The 23,514-nt window shown below is 37.5% G+C and overlaps 7 protein-coding genes across 13 annotated transcripts; 1 reads left to right on the forward strand and 6 right to left on the reverse strand.

Annotated features, from left to right (window-relative positions):
- Positions 1 to 37: 37 nt before the first annotated feature.
- tagln3b (transgelin 3b) lies at positions 38 to 2,697 on the reverse strand. Its single transcript, XM_043226056.1, has 5 exons — positions 2,148 to 2,697; positions 1,537 to 1,739; positions 1,272 to 1,446; positions 924 to 1,026; positions 38 to 787 (listed from the first exon to the last, which is right to left on the reverse strand). The coding sequence occupies exons 2-5, from the start codon at positions 1,714 to 1,716 to the stop codon at positions 646 to 648; spliced, it is 600 nt and encodes a 199-aa protein (XP_043081991.1). The 5' UTR covers positions 1,717 to 1,739; positions 2,148 to 2,697; the 3' UTR covers positions 38 to 645.
- A 715-nt stretch (positions 2,698 to 3,412) lies between these two features.
- On the reverse strand, positions 3,413 to 6,481 carry abhd10b (abhydrolase domain containing 10, depalmitoylase b). Of its 2 annotated transcripts, none has more exons than XM_043226051.1 (5): positions 6,397 to 6,481; positions 4,998 to 5,181; positions 4,542 to 4,653; positions 4,148 to 4,285; positions 3,413 to 4,034 (listed from the first exon to the last, which is right to left on the reverse strand). In XM_043226051.1, exons 1-5 carry the CDS (start codon positions 6,428 to 6,430, stop codon positions 3,693 to 3,695), a joined length of 810 nt encoding a protein of 269 aa, XP_043081986.1. In that variant the 5' UTR covers positions 6,431 to 6,481; the 3' UTR covers positions 3,413 to 3,692. The 2 variants fall into 2 exon arrangements, with proteins under 2 accessions (XP_043081986.1, XP_043081985.1); XM_043226050.1 differs by lacking the exon at positions 6,397 to 6,481 and adding an exon at positions 5,581 to 6,383.
- LOC122329648 (acyl-coenzyme A thioesterase 9, mitochondrial-like) lies at positions 6,397 to 11,113 on the reverse strand. 2 transcript variants are annotated; one of them, XM_043226049.1, is made up of 15 exons: positions 10,806 to 11,113; positions 10,592 to 10,677; positions 9,756 to 9,801; positions 9,500 to 9,670; positions 9,118 to 9,155; positions 8,708 to 8,791; positions 8,472 to 8,575; positions 8,323 to 8,396; positions 8,167 to 8,234; positions 7,846 to 7,957; positions 7,655 to 7,745; positions 7,008 to 7,093; positions 6,832 to 6,919; positions 6,610 to 6,760; positions 6,397 to 6,502 (listed from the first exon to the last, which is right to left on the reverse strand). In XM_043226049.1, exons 1-15 carry the CDS (start codon positions 10,817 to 10,819, stop codon positions 6,441 to 6,443), a joined length of 1,275 nt encoding a protein of 424 aa, XP_043081984.1. In that variant the 5' UTR covers positions 10,820 to 11,113; the 3' UTR covers positions 6,397 to 6,440. The 2 variants fall into 2 exon arrangements, with proteins under 2 accessions (XP_043081984.1, XP_043081983.1); XM_043226048.1 differs by having other exon boundaries at positions 10,592 to 10,695.
- Positions 11,114 to 11,248: 135 nt separating this feature from the next.
- Positions 11,249 to 16,217, reverse strand: LOC122329647 (acyl-coenzyme A thioesterase 9, mitochondrial-like). 3 transcript variants are annotated; one of them, XM_043226045.1, is made up of 16 exons: positions 15,827 to 16,217; positions 15,516 to 15,604; positions 15,116 to 15,142; positions 14,723 to 14,768; positions 14,468 to 14,638; positions 14,286 to 14,323; positions 13,877 to 13,960; positions 13,696 to 13,799; positions 13,548 to 13,621; positions 13,388 to 13,455; positions 13,187 to 13,298; positions 13,021 to 13,111; positions 12,839 to 12,924; positions 12,665 to 12,752; positions 12,425 to 12,575; positions 11,249 to 12,342 (listed from the first exon to the last, which is right to left on the reverse strand). In XM_043226045.1, exons 1-16 carry the CDS (start codon positions 15,838 to 15,840, stop codon positions 12,281 to 12,283), a joined length of 1,305 nt encoding a protein of 434 aa, XP_043081980.1. In that variant the 5' UTR covers positions 15,841 to 16,217; the 3' UTR covers positions 11,249 to 12,280. The 3 variants fall into 3 exon arrangements, with proteins under 3 accessions (XP_043081980.1, XP_043081981.1, XP_043081982.1); XM_043226046.1 differs by lacking the exon at positions 15,116 to 15,142; XM_043226047.1 differs by lacking the exons at positions 15,116 to 15,142; positions 15,516 to 15,604.
- A 135-nt stretch (positions 16,218 to 16,352) lies between these two features.
- Positions 16,353 to 18,234, forward strand: sat1b (spermidine/spermine N1-acetyltransferase 1b). The gene is made up of 6 exons (XM_043226057.1): positions 16,353 to 16,618; positions 16,947 to 16,998; positions 17,069 to 17,152; positions 17,264 to 17,365; positions 17,441 to 17,481; positions 17,604 to 18,234. Exons 1-6 carry the CDS (start codon positions 16,553 to 16,555, stop codon positions 17,772 to 17,774), a joined length of 516 nt encoding a protein of 171 aa, XP_043081992.1. The 5' UTR covers positions 16,353 to 16,552; the 3' UTR covers positions 17,775 to 18,234.
- Positions 18,235 to 18,372: 138 nt separating this feature from the next.
- On the reverse strand, positions 18,373 to 21,537 carry apoob (apolipoprotein O, b). Of its 3 annotated transcripts, none has more exons than XM_043226052.1 (9): positions 21,466 to 21,537; positions 20,808 to 20,912; positions 20,589 to 20,708; positions 20,456 to 20,488; positions 20,292 to 20,346; positions 19,910 to 20,005; positions 19,625 to 19,793; positions 19,171 to 19,257; positions 18,373 to 18,635 (listed from the first exon to the last, which is right to left on the reverse strand). In XM_043226052.1, the coding sequence occupies exons 1-8, from the start codon at positions 21,490 to 21,492 to the stop codon at positions 19,194 to 19,196; spliced, it is 669 nt and encodes a 222-aa protein (XP_043081987.1). In that variant the 5' UTR covers positions 21,493 to 21,537; the 3' UTR covers positions 18,373 to 18,635; positions 19,171 to 19,193. The 3 variants fall into 3 exon arrangements, with proteins under 3 accessions (XP_043081987.1, XP_043081988.1, XP_043081989.1); XM_043226053.1 differs by having other exon boundaries at positions 19,702 to 19,793; positions 21,466 to 21,520; XM_043226054.1 differs by having other exon boundaries at positions 21,403 to 21,490.
- A 323-nt stretch (positions 21,538 to 21,860) lies between these two features.
- On the reverse strand, positions 21,861 to 23,281 carry LOC122330161 (arylamine N-acetyltransferase, pineal gland isozyme NAT-3-like). Its single transcript, XM_043227022.1, has one exon. The coding sequence runs from the start codon at positions 22,973 to 22,975 to the stop codon at positions 22,136 to 22,138; it is 840 nt and encodes a 279-aa protein (XP_043082957.1). The 5' UTR covers positions 22,976 to 23,281; the 3' UTR covers positions 21,861 to 22,135.
- Positions 23,282 to 23,514: the final 233 nt, after the last annotated feature.

Genomic DNA, 23,514 nt, shown 5'->3' on the forward strand with positions numbered 1-23,514 from the left:
ATTTGAATAGAAACATATTATACGTTAACCAATCATATCAAGGTACCAATTTATTAAACATTTACATTGAACATGGTCACCAAAACCAAGCTTATGAAACTGACATGGAATGTTTACACACAACAACAACAACAACGGACAACATAAATGAATATATTTCTACATTTATGACTATCATTAATCTGCATACAGTACTTCTGGTTAGTATGTGCATTGACATCTTTTACTATTAAAACAGCAAAAGTGATCACAATAACAACAGGTGGAATACAGTTTAGCAAGGGCAAACGCTTGTCCTTTAATGTACATTCAAACACTGTGTAAACAAGTATACTGTTACTGTATGTTATTTGGTAAATCGGCAAAACTTTTTGCTCACAGTTTTGACTTGCTTAGATAAAACTAATCACTTTGCATACATTTACAAATAAATAAATAGATTTTTATCACAAGCTGAGCAAACTAAATTTAAAATAGATATGCCTAGCATGCTCTAATATCTAAAAACCTCTATGCTTCAGTTTCTGACGTTACTAAGACTGCTCCTCTTCATCAAATAGATGCACCATCAAAGAACACTGTTTGCTGAAGGCTGGGGTGAGAGGGTTTAAGGTCGTCTGGGTGTTGCTGGGCACTAGTATAGTTTTACATAATCTGCCGATGCATGCCGTAACCAGTCATGCCAGCCTGAGATGCCCCACGGTTACTGCCCATCTGTAAGCCAATCAGATTCTGACCCTGCCGCAACTGCTCCTCAGAAAACTCCCGCCGGTTGCCTTGAGATTTCCTGTCACACCAGATAAAAAAGAGTTCACATAGCACTGAAACACAACCAAGTCTATTCACAAGTCCAACCAGACAGGACTTAACGCCCCGCTATGAATACGTCTGTTGGTGATCTTCACAGGAATTGTCTTACTCACCTGTGAAACCAGTCCCGGTTACCTCGGTAAAGTCCATCGTCTTTTGTGAGAGCTACGCTACCCAGGGCCATTAGTGTTCTCTGGACGGCTGCCATGTCTTTTCCTTTAACCAAGGGAACCGACAAGCATTGAAGCGACTTTGGCTACACACCAAGAACGCAACTTGCAATGCTTTCTAAGATGATGCACTATAGCATGCAGGGCCTGACTAATTGAAAGCAACCTCTGAAAATAATTCAAACTCCTATATATTCATTTTCTACAGCGGTCGGCTTTTACAAGCACCAAGCTAATTGAGAAGTCCGTGTAGCGCTGTTCCAGAACTTATAAAAGCAAATTTTACTGTACCTTCCCACAAGTCCACTGTCTGAAAAATGTCTGTGGTTATTACTCCGTAAGCTTCAGCTGCCTGCAGGAACTGGGAGATCTTTTCCATCTGCTTAAAGGCCATCTGAGTCTCCGGGATCTTCTTAATAGGCTCCTTACCACGCGGATACAAACTGTTAATGAGTCTACAGAGGATCTGCAGATGTGGACGAATGGGGAGATGAGGATAGATAGAAGATGAACGGAATCATGTCGGTGTGATATTATCAAACTGGTATTTACTCACGGTGCCATCCATTAGCCAGTTTTGAAAGTTTTGCTTCCCCGGCTGTGGTTTCTCTATATTTCCTCCGCACTGAGCGACAATCCAGTCCACCAGTCGAGACTCCAGCTCTGGGTCATACTTCTGCTCGATCTTTTCCTGCACCTCACGGCTCAGTCCATAACTGGGTCCTCGGTTTGCCATGGTCAAGATTAATAAGTCTACGTCTGTACCCAGTAAAAAAAACAAGAAGCAGAAATTTACACACTTGCTGAATCTGTATTTTATTCATAATATTAATGTATTATGATACAGACTAGCTGCTGCATCATATCATCTGTATATATGAACACATGGTCAATATTGACCGGGGTGTGGTCCGTGCATCTGTTCCCATGCCTGACTTTACAGAAATATAAATATGCCAAATTCTAAAGCGCTTTCGAACAAATAATAATCCATGAGACCATTCAACGATTCTTTATAATCACGCAGGGCGTGCAGAAGCAATAAATGTGGAGCACTTACGTATATGAAACAAATTAGTTTACACTCAAACAGTTGCTGATAATTATTTACTTCTGCTCGCGTTATCGTCACACAACTCGTTTCGTCAAGAATAAAGATTTACTCACTGCAAGCAGATGCGCGTGTCGTCCTCCCGTGCAGCGAGGTCAAATCCTTCCTGTGGTCAGTGCTCAGAGATGCTGGATTGAAACGTCCATGCGGCGGGGGACGGGGCGTGGCTCCAGAGCACCGTCCGGTGCGCGGAATCGTACTATGGCGAGGCTTGGCCTATGCATGTTAACTAGCTTACGTCGGTGGACGCCGGTGGAAAGTTACCAAGTAGCGTCTGCGTGACTTAATTAACATTCACGAGCTGAGCATTTTCGGCTGTGCAGTTCGTAAACGAATGACGCTAAACGGGAACTATGGAAAAGAATTTTACTCTGTTGAAATAAACGTGCGTTGTAATCTTAGTTCTCCAAGTTGTACCTAATCAATTTTTACACCTCACTGTATCCGTTTTGCCAGATTTAAGAAATGTCAAACGGTTTAAAAACGGACAGAATAAACAGTTCTTTTTGCTCTTGTCCTCTTAGTAATAAATAACCAAGCCCGTTTTCAATTAGATTACGATGCATTACTAATGCATGCAAATTCTGCAGAGAAGAAAAAGTGAGTAGCACGTGATAAACAGGAAAAACGAGTCATCTATTGCTAAAACAATTACTGACATCTTTAGGCATGACTTAATACTAATACTAATACTAGCTAATACTAAATAAACGCTTTTTAAAAGCAGACTTAAGCGAGTAAACGGGAGTTTGAATCTTTAATTGTTACACGTAAAAAACGACATGTATTAAATTACATACTGTTTCATAAGTTTAATAGTATCTAAACAACTTCAAAATATAAGGCAGCTTATATAACACCAGCAAGCTCTTCTACTGAGCAATTACTTTAATACCTGAATGATGTATTCACGTCGTCATGTTTTATTTTGCATAAACTGCTTGGTGCCGTTTTAATTTAGAGGCCTCTGATAATCAACTGATATGGAAAGGTCACTCTGGTTGTTAAAGCTCATTGAATTGGGATGGGGTAAAGAAAAAGCCCCTGGCCCTTTGAATCCAGTCCAACACTAATCATGCACGTAAATAAACAACCAAGCCGTTTCTGGAGCAGTGGCCCAATGCGTCCTCCAAACAAACAGAGAACGCAAAGGGCAGAAAAGAACCGAAAGGTCAGCTTTACTATAACATGCTTATTTCTTAGCGAGATGTAATTTTAATAAATTACAATGATTGTTGTCCGTTTAGCTTAATAATGAACCTGGACTATTGCTTTAAGGGATTTAAAAAACAGTGTTTAACTACTCTATTATATATATATATATTGGTATACAGAGGCTTTATTCCCATAAAACAGAGTGAAATACAGTAAAAAAGGCACAGAAGATCTAAACAAACGTTATGCTAGACAAACAGCAGCTTTACCTAAAAGGTTTAACGGCACAGTATTAACGGTAAACGTAAAAAAAAAAACAAAATTATTTTGTCCTTCCACAGTTGGCCTTTTGCATCCTTCTCGTCTTGCACAACACAACAGGAAGCGGGTGTTTGGCAAAGAAAGTACGAGAGGGTCTCAAGGCAGGTTGCTTGGCGCGTGGCGTTTCACACCATGGTGGTAAGCTTGTCTATGAGGTCGTCGATGGTGTACACGATGAGCTTGATGTCATCTTTCTCAGCCATGCGGTGCTGGCCGTGGCGGCGCAGAATGACGTCCACGTCGGAGCTCAGCACGCGCTCGGCCACCTGCATGGAGATGTGCCAAGGCACGTCCTCGTCTTTCAGGCCATGAATGAGACGTACGGGGCAGGTGATAGGGATGGGGCTCTGAAGGATGCAGTGGTTCTCCGCCTCGCGCAGGAACTCCATACTAACTGTGTATATGCCTTCCTCGTTACTTTTTGTGGGGATTGTCCAAACACCCTTGTCCTCGCATTCTTTTCTCACCTGAATAACAAATGTGAACGCCGACTGATTTTTGAATATCAATACCCCGACACGTGAGAGAGCAGGACGCGCATAAAACTAAAACATATCACATTACCTCAGTTGCATCTCACCTGTATAGGAAGTGTCTTGAAGGCTGTAACGAAATGATCTGCCGCTGTGGAAATGCCCACCAAGGCTTTCGTCTTCTCTGGGTGAGCGATAGCAGCCAAAAGCATTAGCCAGCCGCCCATACTGGAGCCCACCAGAATCTAGGAGACAGAGTACTACAGTACTTACAGTCAAAGCCAGTGTGCAGCTGTACATTTTAAAAGTATTAGTGACCTCTAGTGGTCACTCTTTAAAATTAATGAATTAAAAGTATAGTTCACCCAAGATTTATTACATTTACTTAAGATATTTTCAAGAATGTGGGAAACCAGGCAGTTTCTGATCACCACTGAATTCAATATTATTTTCGATTATATGGAAGACTGCGAAAGCACGGTCAAGTCTTTCCTGTCCTACCTGTGGACCTTCAGCAAGTTCATCTAACATAAACAGGACGTCTTTTTTCCATGTTCCAATAGTGCCTTCTGAAAATACACCCTCTGAAGCTCCGTGACCAGAGTAATCAAACCTGTAAATCCACATAAAATTAATAAGTTGCGCGTGAACTCTGACCTAGAGGTTTTCATCACACACTGGTGGGACGTTATTTGATTGCTTTAAAAAAAAGAAAAAAAAAAGAAAAAAAAAAAAAAGATCATGACCCAAGGAGACTACTGAACTTCAAAGAAAGAGAATCTGTACTAAAGGTCATATAATCAGTGTCAAAAAATTGCATAATTGACTAGTGGCCTGGAAAAATACAGAATCTTCAATTATTTTGACGTCATAACTTTGTTGTAAACATTTTTTTTTTTAAATTCTAGCTCTCAGATATATGGACTGCATGCACATGAATGAATGACAGACACAAACCTCAGGTAGGAGTGACCTAATGACCTGCAGAACTCCTCCAGGGCCTCTGCCTTCTGTCCGCTCATGTTAGATCCATATCCAGGCAGGAACACGACACCAGGACTCTTTCCCTTCACTCTTCGGTAGGCCAGCTTCGGATGATCTGGCCGTGATATATACTGTACTGTAGATTTCGGTCTAACCCCTGCAAATAAACACAACAGGGCTTTAGGGTTTCTGTTCTGCATTTTTTTTTACACTACTATTCAAAAAACTGTGGTCATTATGATACTTATTTCTAAAAAAACACAGTACTAACAGTAAACAGAAACGTTCTGCTCTTTTTTTATACTGACATTTTTGTTGATTGGGGTTTACATTTAAGTTATTAACAACAACTAGCTTTCTGACAAACTTGCGATTAATGACATAAGCAGAACTTATTTTACCGTTTTAAAAAAAGCACTTTTATTACTCTTACAAGTGAATCCCACTCCCCTAAGGCGTCTTCTTGCCACACCCCCTTCATTTGCCTCGCTTTAACAAGCGGAGGTTCCTCGTTTATCATCTAAACGCAGTTTACTGTAAGTTTACTTGCACTGACCCTCGAGGATCTTCGCCCTGACAGCTCCATTGCTCGAGCTCTGCAACAGTCCTCTCCAACAACGCCTCAACACCACCGCTGCCATGCTGTCTCACAACCCACCGTCGAAATAACGCGAGAGTACATGGGTTGCCATGTTATCTATCGCGCTGAAATCCCCCAAACCTCGACTTTGCACCGGTGCCAGATATATTTAAAATCCGCATCTCTCTTTTTCCGCATCAACGTTGCAAAACTCTGAGCTGTACCACTCAGAAATATTTTAAAGATTGTGATCATTTAAGCACCTGCAAAAGAGTAAGGTCAGTGCACCTCTATGCAATTTCTGACCAAATTTACAAGACTTTTCCAGTTGCGTGTTTCTCTGGATTAGCATTTTTACCACTCAAAATCATTTCTAGCCAATTACATATTTAAAAGCTAGGTGCAAACAGAAAATGTATGATTGTTGCTATAGTCCATGCTTTAAGATTTTATTAATTTTCATGGCTGCAAATCACAATTTAATGGGGGAGGTGCAGTGTAGAACTACAAAATTAGGAGCTACAATAAATGAAGGGAAAATAATTTTAGTTTCAGTTTGTCACAAATTGTAGTAAACTGTAGTCACAGTGTCTTGAACATTAGTATCTCACATCCTAAACATCATATAAAGTGCTTCAGAAAATGTATAAACTTAATGTATGAAATGCATGTATGTAACAGCTGTAGGGAAGACATTTTGGAAAGCATTAATCTGCATACAAACACACACACACACACACACACACACACACACACACACACACACACACACACACACACAGACAGACGCACACTCATGTAACAGTAGTGATAGATGTCGGTACATCCTAGACTATTCAACAATGGTTCCTCATTGTCCCATCAAAGTGCCTCTTTCCATCCAGGTACAGCATAGACTCTGAAGATGAAGAAATTTTTTGAGTTGCAAATACTTTTTTTACATGAATATATTATTCTCTTATTTATAATAATATACACATTTATAAAAAGAAAATATTTCTTAACCTCCATAACTCTGTGGGACAACAGCTGGGACATCCTTTTCAAGACGGAAAGTGAAGTGAAACACATTGGTGGTGTTGTGCTGCCGAGTCAATGGGTCAAGAACCTCTGTGTGAACCCTGACCTGGACGTGCATCCCTTCTGTGTAACAAACCTGTTTAAGATATTACAGTTTTGTTAGTGTGAATGAAATTTAAATTAGCTGAAACAGCAAAAGCTACTGACCTGAGAAGACAGCAGAAGTAAAGAACCTATTTCAACTGGCTTACGAAATAAGATATCATCTACCGCCACCACAGTTGGTCTGCATCCACTGAGAGACACAAACACAGTCAATAAATAAAATAAACAACATTTTCACAAAAAATATTCAACATCTGAGTTTTTTTTTTTACACTTACGCAAATACACAGGCAATGGCTCGACCAAGTTCATAGGCCTTCCTCATCAGAAAACCACCAAATATCCGGTTGAAGATATTTCTCTCCTGTATAAAGACCAGATTTTATTCAATATATAAACAATATTTAAAAATACATACAGATATAAAAATTATTTCACAAAAGTGATTTTATATCATAGAAAGCAAATTAAATATAAGTAAAGTGTTTGGAGAATAAAAAGAATGTTACAATGTCAGGCAGTGAAATACAATATTTATGTGAAAATTCAAACAACATGCTTATCCTGGCTTGTACATATTAAATATATAAAATAATAAGGAAACATTAAATTTGATTGTGTTTTAATTTAAGAAAAAAAATCTTACTGACAAACCTAGGATAATGGAAAATTTAAAAAAATCTATATTTACTAATATTTAATATTTACTATCTTTTGAAGTGTCATAAATTGATTTTTATTGTAAATGTGCCTGACAAGTTACAAAAAAAAAAAAGTCAAGTTACACTTAATGACATTTTAGTGGGTAAATTTAGTAAATTGGGGAAAGATGTGATATTTATATTTGGCTCAAAAAACAAAAACAAAATTGCAATTAATTTATACAGAAAACTTTTACTATTTTTGACCCACATGCATCCCTTACCTCTGGATGGCAAATCTCTAGCCCTTTGAGTTTGGCGTCCTCCATCCACACCGAATTTGGTGGTAGAATACGACCACGAAAACTCACACGTCTACAGAAAAAAAAAGCACAAAATCCTTTTAATTAATAAATAAAATACTAAAAATAAAAGGCATATATGTTTAAAACTGTTGGGTGATGGTGTATCAGACCGTGCGTCTAGAGTGTTGAGGAACAGGTTGTGAATGAGAGTCCTCTCCTCAGCTGTGGGAGCCACTTTCAGAAGAGACGCTGTGCTCAGCTCCACACGCCTCGTCTTGTTAACTGAATAATATAAATTTGCCAATATTAGAAAGAAAAAATTAAGGTAATATACCCTTTGCACAAATCTTCTTGATTTAATAAATTGCATTTATCCTTAACGTAATGATACAATCTGTGAACCTCAACACATTTTTAAATCATATTAATTTTAGAGTTAAAGGTCTATTTGTTAAAAAAAAAGAAAAAAAACTATAATAAAAGCTACTCACCTTCCCCCTGATGAAAAATGGCCTCTTCCGCTGGACCCTCAGGTTTGAGTGGGTTTACAAAAGCTGCCCTACAAAAAAAAAAAAAAAAAAAAAATTAACTCACAGATATAGCAAATAAATTGTATGCATACTAATCACATCAGAGATCTTTGATACCTTTTATTTTCAGGATCTCGAGCCACCATGACAAACGTGGCATCTAATACATCCGTGTACGCACCATCTTGGTACTGAGAAAATTATTCTGTTCAGTTTAATGATAATACTACACAGAGAATACCTTACTAAAAACTGGAAAGCAATACCTGAGACATGTGCATTGTAGCTTCTATTGAGCTTTTACCAACCCATGTCACATGACCTGTGAACTTGATGTCACAGTCAGGGTGGATGATGTTTTGTCTCATATCTGAGACACAATACCAACAGCATACAAGTTCATTACCAACAGTAAAATATATATATATATATTACTGAAAAATTGAGTAGAAATAAAATATGAATTAAGTAGCCTTTGAATAAGCTTTGTGAATAGCAATACCGATCTTGTCCACTAGGGCGGTGACAATAGACAGCGGGGATCTTTGCAGCTCCTCGTTCCATGTGTGAGAGTAACAGATGAGCACTAAAGAGACATGAATAAGCTTGATTAAAAAGATATATATATATATATATATATATATATATATATATATATATATATATATATATATATATATATATATATATATTAGTTATCGTGCTTGGTGTGAATGGTACTCAATATATAAAGCACAGAACTATTATGAGTAGATCTGTGCTCTATATATACTGTAGTATCAGATTGTTTTGTCCTGTCATCAAATTCTTATATTATCAATATTATCACGATATTTCTGTTGTGAATGTTTGATGTATCATTCAGCTTAAATATATAACATATATTATCTATTTTATTAAAATCTATATTACCTCCTAAACAGTCCAAGTCCTCCAAAATCCGACCAAACCTGTGAAGAAAACTGAAAAAAATCAAAAACAGAACGACAGTTTTTCTCCTTCGTTAACAATACAATACATGCCAACAGTGATCAATAACCAGGCTGCCAGTGTGTGGTTGAATTATCAATGTGTATTATGGCGTGACAGCAAAAAATGTAAAAAACAAACAAAAAAACTAACAGTGCAGATAAACCTCTCTCATGCTGTTTGTAACTCTAAGAATGAAGATCCATTTTTCTTGTGTTATTTGCACCTTAAGTTCTTTTTTCTATATGCATTTTAATTTCTCATACCATAGGACAGTCCATTTTTTATTTGTCAACTACCTATGTGCAGAATAATGGTTTAGCACCTGACACTGTTGTGAGAGTTAAGATATTTCTCTCTCAAAGCAGGCTGGGAACCCAGAGGAAGATGCGCCTCTATCATACTATCCTTCATTCGTTTTGGAGGCAGCTGTTCCTGACTCTGAGCAAGATACTGGCTTAGTGATGCACGCTCGGACAGCACTTGCTGATGATCTCTGTATATTATGGAGAAAATACGTCATAAAATGTACACTTCAGAGACTTCTCATTTTTTGCGTAATTTTTAAATCAGGAACATACTGCCAGTTGGTAGATGCACCGACTACTTCTCTCAGCCTGTTGCGAACTGTTAAAAAAAAAAAAAAAAAAAAAAAAAAAAAAAAAGACCACAATTTTAATAAGAGACATTAAACATTCCGGGGGTTAGCTTGTCAGTTTTGGCATTAGAAACACAGACAGTTAAAACTTCACACTCAAAAGTTTGACAATGCAAGGTCAATTTATGGTAACTTCATTACTAAACTTGTTTGTCAAAACAGTTCTTAAGAAAATCTAAAGGGGAAAATGTGGATAATGGACACAGGTGGCAAAACAGGAAACAAAAGGCAGGAATCGAAGCTGGACTGCTTCAGCGGGCTACTAATTAAAGGAAATGGTCTTGAAAGAGAAAGGTGCTTCAAAAATTTAAGATGTACTAAAGGCTACATGCATATATTTTTAAACAATGTTTGATTTAATTGAAATTAACAGGAGAGCAGACACATGCTGTCAGAGTTAAAAAAAAAAAAAAAAAAAAAACATTTCAAGAGTTCAATATACATTCAGAATTAATAAATAGAATTTTCTTCCAGATTACCATTGCTTGCAAGTAAAAAATATTATCCTCCAAAATGTGTCATCACTGTTGATGGGAACACAACAAATATCTGCATCTATATTAGCAAAGAGTCTGTGATGTTTTGTGTCTTGACAATTAATAAACTGACACTCTCAGTTAAGACAAAATCCTTCACCAACTTTTTATCTCTATTATGCTTAGCCTCAAGTGCCTGAGCTCAAAAAGCAATTTATGTATTTTTTAATGAAACAGATTCTTAAGGCACAGCATAACAGCAATGATATATTCCAGCAATTACCTTCAGCCATAGCAGGAACCTTCCCTCTTTGGGACATCTGAGCCACTGAATACTTCCAGGTGAAGGACACTGTAGACTTCAGGACCCTATCAAAAATGAATGGGCTAAAAAGAACATTTCACGAGAGAGCCTGCTAAAACAACGCATTAAAGGGATAAAATAAAACACGTGTTTTACCGATTAAATACGACTCAGAAGATACCGAAGTACTCACCGTGGACACAACATCTTTTTGTTGTTCTCTCACCACTCTGAAAACAGGATCTGAACGTGCAGTTTTATTTCACCTCCGAGCTCCGTGCTAAGTTATAAATAACTTTAGGCACTTTTAACGAACAACACGTTCAGTTCAAGTTACTACCATTTTCTAGAAGGTTTACCAAAAGATCATTGAGCAACAGAAACAAAACCTAAAATGTTGGCTTAAAATGACACATGCTTTAGGTTGTTATATGGGTGACAAAACAGTAACATTTACTCGCCGTGTCGTCATGACCAGCGTCGTGACGTAGCGGCTGTCTCTCGAGTCTGTCGCGCGACGGCAGTCAGTCAGTCAGTCACTGTCAGTAAAGCTAACCGTTTCCTCACAAAGAAAGGTTTTTAAGCAAATAAAAAGAATTGTACAAAGTATCACACGAGATGAAGACTCTAGCCATATGCACGCTAATACTACTTTATTGTACACGGAGCCTGTTTTGATCACATGACCATACAAATACCATTGGACACTTTCGCTCATAGAATAAATAAAAAGAGAATACACATCTGCAATGTGCGTTATACGTAAGGCTAATGCTAGCCCATTAATACAGATGTAAATAAACATGATTCTGTGTTATATGAAACAAACAAACAATACTTATACAATTTTTAAAATGACATTTTGTATGGCATGCATTCGTTTTTGGATCACCCTGGTACAGGTAGTGTGTACATTAAAGGTATCATATTAATCCCCCTGAACTTACTTCCACTTACATTTTTTTTTAAATCCTACAGAGTCCATTTTTGAACCATACTACCATCTTTTGGAAAGGCCCATGGTTGTTTGTTGCATTTAAAACAATAAAAAAAAAAAAGACATGTATCTATATAAAAACCTATTTGTCAGCATTCTAAAACATAGGAAGATTTAACAGGAAAACACACAGCGGATGTGTCTGGTACAGTTTTTGGAGTGTTTTTGAGATTTGATCTGCGGTTTGGGATATCTTTGTTTTCTTTTGAGGAGATGAAGAAAGGAAGACAGGACTTATTCTCTGAATTTCTGCATATACTAAACATACTTTTCTGGGATACCAGTTGTTCAGTGAATTGCTTTGGCTGCATTCAAATCAGTAACTGTACAAAACTGGTTAATTCCACCAGTACAACCAAAATCACTCGGCATCGTAGTGCAAACAAAACACGGTCTGTTATTAGTCTTGATTAAATAGGTTCAGTATTGCCACAATCAAGAAAAAACATTTGAATAAATGCTCCTCTCCCACTGTTTAAAATAGTGAAAAAATAATAGTTTACATTTATGTAAAATGCAGCAAAAAATAAGATATATTGTGAATATAAAATAAACTGGACTACAAACTAATAGTCGAATCCACATATACACGCTCTCATGTAACTACAGTGGTGACCATCCTCTCAGCTTTGGCAGGATTCTCATCCTTTCAGCACATCCTCTCATCCTTCTCAACCTTGGCTCCTCATGGTCTCATCAAAGTGCCTCTTTCCATCCAGGTAAAGCATAGATTCTGCAAATGATATCAATATTAAGTTACAGGTAATGCCATTAAAATATAATGCAACACTATTTGTAAAAATCTGTACTCGGACCTCCATAGCTCTGTGGGACAACAGCTGGGATATCCTTCTCAACACGAAAAGTGAAGTGAAACACATTGGTAGTGTTGTGCTGCCGAGTCAATGGGTCAAGAACCTCTGTGTGAACCCTGACCTGGATGTGCATCCCTTCTGTGTAACAAACCTGACATAACAGTATTATTACCAATCTTATTCTGAAGGACAAAAATAATGCTAATAATGTGTGCATTTGATGTTTAACAACTTAGAAACCTGTGAGGACAGCAATAGCAAAGAGCCGATTTCTACTGGCTTCCGGAATACAATGTCATCTACAGCAACCAGCGTTGGTCTACACCCGCTAAAAGATATAAATACAGCCATGTCATGAAATGAAAGTCTTATTTACAGTAAATATTCAGCAGATGATAAAGAAAAATCTCTTACGCAAATGCACAGGCATTCGCCCAACCAAGCTCGTAGGCTTTTCTCATCAAAAAACCACCAAATATCCGGTTAAATATATTTCTTTCCTGCATGACCCAACCCAACAATACATATATATACTATCAGTTTATTTGATTAAGTATTGCAAAAAACAAAAACAAAACAAAAACAAAAAAACGTACCTGTGGGTGGCAAATTTCAAGCCCTTTCATTTTGGCATCTTCCATCCACATTGAGTTGGGAGGCAAAATACGACTCCGGAAGCTGACTGTTCTATAGGGAGAAGGTAAATATTGTTTAGTAAAGGGCGAAAAACATAAATAACAGTGTAGTGATGATAAATCAGACCGTGCGTCTAGAGTGTTGAGGAACAGGTTGTGAATGAGAGTCCTCTCCTCAGCTGTGGGAGCCACTTTCAGAAGAGACGCTGTGCTCAGCTCCACACGCCTCGTCTTGTTAACTGAATAATATAAAGAGCGTATGTCTTGCTATAGAAGTTTCGAACTGAAGTGGCAATTGTGATTACTAACAAACAAAAGGGCTACTCACTCTCTCCTTGTTGAAAAATTGCTTCTTCCTCTGGACTTTCTAGTTTTAATGGGTTTATAAAAGCGGCCCTGGATAGTACAGTACATAATCCATGCATTAATTTACAGACACAATACAGCAATCGTAAATATATTGATCATACCAATGTGTTTAATGTTACCTTTTGTTTTCAGGGTCTCTAGCCACCATTACAAAAGTGGCATCTAATACATCAGTGTACGCCCCTTCATGATACTGTAAAAATGTATTTTAGTTCAATGCCACTTTTATAATACACCGTATGTTTTATAACCAGACTTTAGGAATACCTGAGACATGTGCATTTTAGCTTCAATTGAAGTTTTGCCAACCCATGTCACATGACCTGTGAACTTGATGTCACAGTCTGGGTAGATGATGTTTTTTCTCATGTCTGTGAAACAATAAAACAGAATTTTATGAATGAATATAACAACAACAAAAAAAGTGTATTACTTCAAGAAGCCATACCGATCTTGTCCACTAGGGCGGTGACAATAGACAGCGGGGATCTTTTCAGCTCCTTATTCCATGTGTGAGAGTAACAGATGAGCACTAAAGAGACATGAATAAAATGGTATGCAATAAGAAAGAGTGAGTTATGATCAGCCAGAATGACCTTTTATTACCTACATCTCCTTTTTAAGAAGTAAAGATTCTACGATCAAATGAAGAACCTTTAACATCCATGAATCCTTTCCAGAGCACAAAAGGTTTTTAATCTTTAAAAAAGATTCTTTAGATTATTAAAATGTTCAGCCCATTAAGAAAAAAAATGGTTATTTAAAAAAACGTTCACTGAGGAACATAAAATGCTGCTTCATTGGAATCACTATGAAAACCCCCTTTTGGATTCTATATTTTAAGATATATTTATTACCTGCTAAACTGTCCAGGTCCTCCAAAATCCTTCCAAACCTGTTGAGAAAAAGCTATATAAGCAAAAGAAAATGTATCCAGATCAGAATGAATATTCATAACTGGCTGGTTGTGAAGTTTGATATAATCTGAATGCCACTCATTCAATAAAGGACAGGTAACCGGGTGGTAGTCTTTACGCACCTGACACTGTTGTGATAGTTAAGGTATTTCTCTCTCAAGGCAGGCTGGGTACCCAGAGGAAGATGCGCCTCAATTGCACTGTCCTTCATTGTCTTTGCAGGAAGTTCATCTTGACTCTGAGCAAGATACTGGCTTAGTGAAGCACGCTCGGCTAATGCTTGTTGATGATCTCTGTACAACAAAATAGAGAAAATACAACATTTTATGCAAAGTAGTGAGATACAAAATTCATAACATATGTAAATGTTAACATACTTCCAGTTGGTGGACGCTCCGACTATCTCTCTCAGCCTGTTGCGAACTGGGAAAATAAGGAGGAACAAAATACAGCTTGAAAGATGTACAGAGATATCACATACTGTATGTACTAAAGAGCTGCGTTGGAAAGTAAAGCGTAGGCGCATCTGTATAATATCGTAATTTTAAAAAAACAGAAGCAATGTATTAGAAAGGTACGGAGACTACCATGAACAGGCTGCTCAAAGTGTGAAGGTGTTTGAAGAAAAAAAAAAAAAACATTAGCTGTCAAAGTACAAAGATCTACATGCACATGTACCATGAGATAACAGCAGGACAGTTTATGAAGCCACATGAGAAAAGAAACTGTCTGTGAATTTCAAAGAGAGAGTAAATGTTTTTTCATTTTACCATTGCTCACAAGTAAAAATGTGTTTCCTGTGGGGAAATAAAAATGAGTCAGGACTAGGAAAACACTGATGTAAATAAGTAAATTATTATATTGCTTACAGTGTGCGCATATAATAATCATTAGGCAATACTTTCACACAAATTACTAAATTATTTATTTTGTACCAAGATCTGGCCAGACATTACTAATGGGATTTCTGTCAGTGATGCGCTGATATAATCACATTACAATATTACACTAAAATGTACATGCAACATAGGTTTATGTAGACAGAGTGAATACAGGTAACATTGGGACTTATTGGTCACTTTAGTAATATATAATAACAAACACATACTACAAAATAAATGGTTCAACTCAAGTCCCATTTTACCTGCAATTTTAAAATGAAATAATTACCCTCAGCCATATCTGGAGCTTTCCCTTGTCGGCACATTTGACCAGTGGAAAACCCTCTACACATTAAGAACGATGCAGTTTTCATGACCCTTTATAAAAAGCAAAGACATGGGAAAGGAGAGCTGACTTGAAAACGCTAATTCACAAAACTGCTAAAGGTAAAAATCCAAAAGCACTAAACCTTAAACTAAAGAAACTATGTTAAAAAAGGTCAACATTGAGAGACCAGGCTGGTCTGGAATCCTCAGCATGACTCACAAATGATGCGTTTGCACTAAACGCGTGACACAAGACAGCATTTTAAAACTCACCGCGGTGAAAACATCTTCCTTGTTCTTGGCTCACCACTTACAACTGACAACGATTTCGTGAGACCTGCAAGAGCTCACTTCTTTCATTTAACGAGAGCTTTCTTCACGCTTCCTGGAACGTAGGCGCGGCTGGTCTACCGTACTAATCCTTTTAAACGCGCATAAAAAAAAATGTCTGCCTCACCAACCTGCCAACTTCTACCGTAATTACGGCGGTTGTGTTTTGAAAGTTTTCAATGTTGACAACGAGACATAAAAAAGCTAAAATGTTATCTTAAAACGACGTTTTTCGTGAATTTGCTCGTCTTGTACATCATGCCGAAGGAAATGTCCTTCAAACGAACACATTTCAGTAGAAAATGCATGCATTCCTATAGTGTTTTGAATCCACACGTATATAAGTACCAGCATGAGCGAATAATAACGGTGCGTCATGACGTAAATCGAATGGACGACTCCTATTGGCCCGCAATCGGAAAAAAACGTTATTATGGTAACAAAACCCCTCCCCCACCGGCAAATATATGTCCGAGTTGATAAACAAAGGACATTTACTAAAGCCAGGTGAACACAGCCGGGTCAGCTGCTGCATGCGAGTCCCATCCAGGAGAAGCCCAAACTTGACAGCGGAGGGTAATATTCTGGGAAGCGAATGAAGAAACACCTTTTGCTTCTCTTCACATATAGAGGACTAGTGAGAAAAGGGAAAAAGAGTAAAAGAAGAAAATGGCCAATTTTAATTTGCGCAAAGCGGAGCCAAAAGACGTACCTGACATATTGCGACTCATAAAGGTAAGTTAGATTTCCCGCTGCTTTAAATTCGTGCACTTAAAGAACATTATTATTATATTTGCTGTCGAACTTTTTTAAAAAAAGTTTATAAATATCCCTTAAATGCGTTTGTTTGGCGTACTCTTCCATGTTGTTATATTAAAAGTTAATGTCACGCCTATTATGATTTCCATATTAACGCGAAACTATTTCAAAATGTTTTATGACATTGATGGAGTATCCAAATATGACCCTGCAAGAAAACAAGCCCTAGGCCCACCGCCTACAGATCTTGACGTTCGAGCAAGTTCAAGTTCAAACACTTTTTTCCCCTTTCTACCTTCTACAGGAACTCGCTAAGTATGAAGAAATGGAAGACCAAGTTATATTAACTGAGAAAGGTGAGATTGCTCATTAAATGTGAAATGCGATGAATAGTTGGCTCGGAGTGATGACAAAAGTTGTGTTTAGATCTGCTCGAGGACGGATTTGGAAACCACCCGTTTTACCACTGCGTGCTAGCAGACGTGCCTGCAGAGCATCAGAAAGTCGAGGGTAAAGCATCAAAATATTTTAGGGAACTTCAACCCTGCGAATACACTATTTACACTAGTATGTTATGTTGAACTTTTTTTTACCTTTTACTTTTTTTTTGTTAACTTCCAGGTTATTCTGTGATTGGATTTGCCATGTACTACTTCACCTACGACCCTTGGATTGGCAAACTGCTGTACCTTGAGGATTTTTACGTAATGAAAGAGTATCGAGGTGCGGGTTTCTTATTAAGGTGTCTGAAACCATGTCTGTTTCCTAAATTCCCTTGACCAATTTCATGCTTCACAGGTTTTGGAATTGGGTCTGAAATCCTGAAAACCCTCAGCGACGTAAGTCATCTCGTTTTTATTTGTTGCACATACAGTTTCCATAGTTAAACAAAAGTTGGCACAGAACTATTACAAGAGACCACAGAAAGATGACCGCGTAAACCAGTTGTTTCCACCTGCAGACGGCAGTGAAGAATCGGTGCAGCAGCATGCATTTCATCGTGGCTGAATCCAACAAGGCATCCATTGATTTTTACAAGCGACGCGGGGCTTCTGACCTCTCGCTGCAGGAGGGATGGCGACTTTTCAGGATCGATAAGGAAAATCTCCTGAAAATGTCTGCTGAAGAGTGAGCTGGCCCGAAGTTCCAGGGCTCGAGGAGGGACTAGGGATGGCTCACAACCATTTCTCTGTTTTAAATAATACTAGGACCCTTACATAAAATACTTAATCATATTAATACACAGCAATTTACTCTGAGATAATGTTACAGTAGTGCTTGTATTCACCCTTGTATTGAAATCGCATGTAGTTTGTATATCAGGTTATCTTATCAATAGTCTTTTATTTGTAACCAATCCTATGCATTAAAAAAAAAAAAAAAAAAAAAAAAAGTGTTTTGCTTTTGATTATATGCATAAGTTAACACCTTCAGGATTTCCTCCCAGTCAGATTATATCAAAATACAGGCTACTGAATAGTAATTGAAAACCGAATGGATTGTATATCCATCCTGGAGAATACTTTACTTTGCTATTTATATCCAGACTAGTTTCCTGTTACATGGGGCAGACTCTTATCGATGTGCTTTGTGAAATATGTGAAGATTACAAACACTTATACAAGTTAGACATCAGATCTTTGTATAGTGACACAGTAAAACTTGAAAACACTGGGGTATAAAATTCTGGAAATACAATAGGAGCCATAAGTAAGACCTAAAAGACAGGGTTTTTGAAAAACGCAGTTATATTTTCAGGTTGGTCTAAATTCTTATTATACTGCAAAAAAAAAGTGCGTTCAGTGCACAGAAAACAAATAGTCACATATACAGTTCCAGTAAACAGAACCAACACAATAATGTAATAAATACTATCCTGATCAGTGCATTGATAAGAGAACAGCATCCAGGTGCAAAGCAGAAACTTTCTTAGAAAACATACTGCTTTGTCTCAACTTGATTTTTGGCTGTCTGTTTTCTGTGTCTTCTCATCCTGGGAAGAAAAAAGGTAAAAGGTTAAGACGCAAACGTGTTTATACTACAAATTCTAGAATGATATTTGTGTCAAATAAATTTGCCAGGTCATCACACAGTCTTGACATTATTAAGCACAACACAACTGTTTTCAACATCCTAAGAATTCATTTTTTTTAACAGCAGATCAAGATATAATGATTTCTGGAGGATCATGTGACAATGAAGAATGGAGTTATGGCTCATGAAAATTAAGATTAGCCATCACATGAATAAGTATATTTTTTAATAACGTCTAAAAGTTTTTTTAAATATTTCAAAATATTACAGAATTTTTAATGAGATTAACACAGCTTTGATAAGCATGAGATTAATTCAAAAACACTGAAAAAAAAAATCTAACTGCACTGATCACAAACTTTTAAACAGTATTTTATGTTTCGGTTTCATTTGGATGAATCTGCTCAAGACATTAGCACTATATGAACAAAACGACAAAAAAAAAAAAAAAAAAAAAAGCGCAGCACTGTGCCAAGTATCAGATTTCTTCTCACTTTGTCTTTGGACGATTTCCCTCTCAGCAGCTCTTCAAGAATAACTCGCCCTTCTGAACTCCAGGAAAATATGTAGTGCTTTGTGGTCTGTAAAAAAAAAAAATTCATATAACCTATCATCAGTGGATCAATGTCTTACATTTGAAGATTTTAAAGTCTGAGTGAAACATTAAAACATGTTCCAACATGTCATTTTCCATGCATTTCCTGTGAGGCAGGGAGTAGTCTATTATTCACTTTATTTGATTGAGCTTATCCATGGAAAAATTCTCAAAATATCCCTCCACTTTCTAGTTTAGCACTTATGGATGGCCACACAGGAACAAAGAGGAAGGAACACTGACTATCTGAACACACAATTCACAGACTGCGTTTCCTCCAGACAAGCACTGTTAAAATCCCAGGAGGACACGAGTACAGTAGTTGATATTACATTATTCAAAGCCTCGGTTACCGCTGTCTGTACTGGAAAGCCCGCTGAGGAAAAACAACAGAGTCTGTCCATCTGAACCGAAAGAACTGTAAACCTGCCTTGGCAACAGAGGAGGCATGCTGTGGGTAGAACATGGAAGTGCTCAGAGCCATCAGCCCAGTGGAGAATATCAGCCTCTTGACTCTGCTGCCTGTCGAGACACAACAGAGAGAACAAAAATGATTTTTAGTAATAACACAAAACAAATGTTAGAATTCAAAAATGTATTAAATCGGTAATAATGGCGCAATGAAGCAAGAATCATACCTTTCGCTAAATAAAGTCCAAGAATTCCAGAAAATCCTATAACACCTACACTGGGGAAGAACTCAGATGGAGGGTCATTCAAAAATGTAAACATATCTGAGAAAAAAAAGAGAAACGAAATACCGTTTTATATAAACATGGAAATGTACATGAAAATAAATAAACAATACAGCAGTAGAGTATCTTAAAAAGATTAAAACACATAAAAAATACAAAAAAAATCCTCTATTTAAATAAATTAAAACAACAAAACAAAATCAAAGTTAATAAATAATATACATTTCATTAAAGTAATATTATACAGTATTATACCGACTATAAAAACTTATAAATGTAATTAAATTATTACTCTTGACATTATAAAATGGGTTTATGTCCATACCTTTTACCATACTTTGAGTGTTATTCACACCAGGCTCAACTGTCTTGTAGCAGGCCTAGGATTGAAAGAGAGAAACATTAAGGTATAGCAGATATTACGGATTAATTCAGTAACGCAGTCATGAATTATGAGCATAATTGTGAAGTTGCTAGAACTTAACCTGCCTGTACTTTCTCCATTCCAAACTGTGTCTTTTCCTGCAGGTGGACAAGAATCATGAAGAAATCAAGAAAACTATAAACTAAACATTATGATCATATATAACGTATGAAATATGGGGAAGACGCAACAGCACACCTGACACCATGAAAAATAAGGCTCCACAGTCTTCCTCAGAGACGCTACACCCTGCTCAACATGACCGACCTCGGGCTGCTCGTACCTCAGCGGGGACTCAGGTGTGTCATAAAGAGAAAGCTGAAAAAAATAGGACTGTTGTAAAAACCCTGCAACATTTCGCCACTGACCTCCTCGTTCTACCCCACACCATCCCGAAACACAGTGAACAGGAAGTACCTCATCAGTCATCAGGGTGGTGTTATTTTCTTTGGCCTCGCTCGCAGCAAACACAGTGGCAGACATCAGGCCAAGGGCTCCGGGCACTGCCACGGGCAGCACCAACTTAACAAGGCAGGGCAGAGAAAACAAACACGAAACAATCGTAATAACCTCAGAAACAAAGCACACGATTAATTTAAATATTATGTACAAGTGCCGGAAAACTGAAATTATAATACTGTATTACTTATTGATAAACAATATTAAAAGGGAGCAAAAACAAACAGCAAAGAATAAGAATGGCCCTAAAGGACCAGTTTCACATAATTCAAGATGAGTTACATCACATCACTCTAAGAAGATTTTTTTTTTTAAATTCCGGACATAATATAATTAAGGAGAAATATATATTATAGAGTCACGCGGCAAAATAAAAATGATTTATTATTATAAAATTTAGTTTAATGTATCCATACAAACACACTCTAAGGTCAATAAGCTCCTGCTAGCTTAGCTACATCGCAGCTGCCAGTCTATGCGCATCACCAAAATAAACGCTTTACTTAACAATCTGTTTCATTTTTATGCATAATTATCTAAATTATTTACACACCAAAATACAGTCGTACTTGCAAAATCCGTAGTCATGTCATGAATAAAGTAATTTTTTTTTTACCTTTGCTATTTTCCCAAGATACGGCATTTTTTCTTGGGAACTGCGCTCTACTACGGCAACCCTGTGAGGACATGCTTCTCAGCGACGTGAAAACATTTCGAAACGTGTTTGTAAATATCTATTCACTTGTCCGTAGGGTATTAAAACTACATGTTACTTTTTATATCTTTTGTGTCCCTCTTGTGTAACAACATGAACAATTTTGTTATTGTAATAAATAAATAAATAAATAAATATATAATACACATAATAATACACATAATAAAACTAGCCTACTAAAACTATTAAAATAAAATAAATATTAATAAATACTAGTATACTAGAATACTAAAATAACACTGGAACAATGCCGTTTAATGGAATTATTTTAAAACATCAACAAAATTGTATTCAAATTGTATTTCAAAATGCAATTTATTCCTTTATTAACAATTACAGAAGACGTACTTTGTCTGCTAATTAAACACAAATAAGATCATTTTACTAATCGGAAAAGGCACTTCAAACAATGTTTAAAATCTTTATCTACATAGACCAATACATGATTACAAATAGAGTCTAGTCAGCTAGCAAAAAGCAACTTATTTCATAATGAAATATTTCCTTGTGTCTTTAATGGGCATAAAGGACATAAAGAAAAAGAGACTCAACAACAACAACAAAAAAACTCTTAATAAGTAACTGGTGGCGGTACAATCTCAACGTCTTTTGGAGTTAATGGAGAATGAAGAGCAATTCCAAACTTTTCTCTCAACAGCTCTGTGATTTCTTCATCTGAAAGATCTCTTGTGGTTTTAGTAGTTTGCTGTCCATCTGAGGACGAGCAGGTTGTAATCAGTCTGCGGCCCATGACCGTGACTCTTCCAGAGGGCAGCAAGAGCGAACACAGAGACTTGCAGAAGAAAATCGAGCTCGCAGAACTCTGATGGTAATCACACATGGCTCTGAAATCATCTCTTCGACGTGGCTCCAGGGTGAATTTATACTGTGCCGTCCAACATTCTTCCCCTGATACATCAGTCTCAGATTTCACTTCCATAAAAATCAAGCTTCCCTGAGATCTGAGGCGATACGCTCCGTGGCTCTGAGCCTGAGCACCGTCTGTCTCCAGAGAGAGAGGGAGCTGGAATCCGGATCCGAACCCGACATCACAGAGCCACTTGCGTCCATCCAGCTCCACCATCATGATGAAGTGGTCGAACGGAGGCCCGTAAGCGCCGGTGAACCGATTCCTGACCTGAGCGGAGAGAACGGTCACCTCGAAGCCCATCTGAGACAGAAGCCACGAGAAGAGCCCATTGCTCTCATAGCAGAATCCCCCGCGGCGCCTGACCACGATTTTTTCATACAGAAGCGGCAGCTCGAGCCTGACCCGCTCCCCGGTGTGAATAGTGAGGTTCTCAAAGGGCACGGTCATTAAGTCATTCAGGTGAACGTATCGCAGTGTCTCCAGAGTCGGAGGACACCGTCCCACGCAGCCGATACGTGCCAAATACTTTTGAGCATCCATTGTTTTGCACAGACCGCGGGAATGTAGTTAGGCTGAGGAAATTGTAACCCACAGTTGAACACGTCTACAGGGAGCAAGCAGCGCGCACCTTTAGACGACCTTTAAGCCAGTTTTCACTTTGCATGCGCAGACTGCGCTTTCTCGGAAGTCTAAGTCTTGCGCTCATGAAAGTTCACAAGGACGTCGAACTTTCTCATCAGCCATCTTTAACTGTTTGCTGCGGTTCTGGGCGATGTTGCAAATAGCCCGCACTAAACGAAAACGTCGATATTAAACAAATATAGAAGCGAAAGGAAGAGTTATGTTTATATGTGTTGCCAGATATCACACGCGAAAGCAACTCAGTTTAAACAACAAAAAATTAGCGATTGTTTTTATTCTGTTAGATAAATATTAGAATAATGAAACGTTAATTATTTGGGGATATACAGCACGTTAATATTTTAATTTTAACATGTTAACAAAGTGTTTCTTTTAAATAATAATAATAATAATAAAAAAAACAACAAATTAACTATTTAATTAAAATTAAATTGAAT

The sequence above is a fragment of the Puntigrus tetrazona genome, chromosome 24 (assembly GCF_018831695.1).
Source record: "Puntigrus tetrazona isolate hp1 chromosome 24, ASM1883169v1, whole genome shotgun sequence".
NCBI lineage: Eukaryota > Metazoa > Chordata > Actinopteri > Cypriniformes > Cyprinidae > Puntigrus > Puntigrus tetrazona.

Coding starts and splice junctions, on each gene's coding strand:
- sat1b (XM_043226057.1), top strand. CDS start 16,553: ATGGCCAATTTTAATTTGCGCAAAGCGGAGCCAAAAGACGTACCTGAC. Junction 16,619..16,946: donor ACATATTGCGACTCATAAAG/GTAAGTTAGATT, acceptor TACCTTCTACAG/GAACTCGCTAAGTATGAAGA. Junction 17,153..17,263: donor AGAGCATCAGAAAGTCGAGG/GTAAAGCATCAA, acceptor GTTAACTTCCAG/GTTATTCTGTGATTGGATTT.
- tagln3b (XM_043226056.1), bottom strand. CDS start 1,716: ATGGCAAACCGAGGACCCAGTTATGGACTGAGCCGTGAGGTGCAGGAA. Junction 1,447..1,536: donor ACTGGCTAATGGATGGCACC/GTGAGTAAATAC, acceptor CCACATCTGCAG/ATCCTCTGTAGACTCATTAA. Junction 788..923: donor AACCGGGACTGGTTTCACAG/GTGAGTAAGACA, acceptor CTGGTGTGACAG/GAAATCTCAAGGCAACCGGC.
- LOC122329647 (XM_043226045.1), bottom strand. Junction 15,143..15,515: donor AGCTCCAGATATGGCTGAGG/GTAATTATTTCA, acceptor ATTTCCCCACAG/GAAACACATTTTTACTTGTG. Junction 13,456..13,547: donor AGAGACCCTGAAAACAAAAG/GTAACATTAAAC, acceptor TGTACTATCCAG/GGCCGCTTTTATAAACCCAT.
- LOC122330161 (XM_043227022.1), bottom strand. CDS start 22,975: ATGGATGCTCAAAAGTATTTGGCACGTATCGGCTGCGTGGGACGGTGT.
- abhd10b (XM_043226050.1), bottom strand. CDS start 5,665: ATGGCAGCGGTGGTGTTGAGGCGTTGTTGGAGAGGACTGTTGCAGAGC. Junction 5,182..5,580: donor CAGGGCGAAGATCCTCGAGG/GTCAGTGCAAGT, acceptor GTTTATTTGCAG/GGGTTAGACCGAAATCTACA. Junction 4,035..4,147: donor TCAAGACACTTCCTATACAG/GTGAGATGCAAC, acceptor TTTGTTATTCAG/GTGAGAAAAGAATGCGAGGA.
- apoob (XM_043226052.1), bottom strand. CDS start 21,492: ATGCCGTATCTTGGGAAAATAGCAAAG. Junction 20,347..20,455: donor TTGGAATGGAGAAAGTACAG/GCAGGTTAAGTT, acceptor TTTCAATCCTAG/GCCTGCTACAAGACAGTTGA. Junction 19,794..19,909: donor TGGACTTTATTTAGCGAAAG/GTATGATTCTTG, acceptor GTGTCTCGACAG/GCAGCAGAGTCAAGAGGCTG.
- LOC122329648 (XM_043226048.1), bottom strand. Junction 9,802..10,591: donor GGTTCCTGCTATGGCTGAAG/GTAATTGCTGGA, acceptor TTTTTTTAACAG/TTCGCAACAGGCTGAGAGAA. Junction 8,397..8,471: donor CTACAATGCACATGTCTCAG/GTATTGCTTTCC, acceptor TAATTTTCTCAG/TACCAAGATGGTGCGTACAC.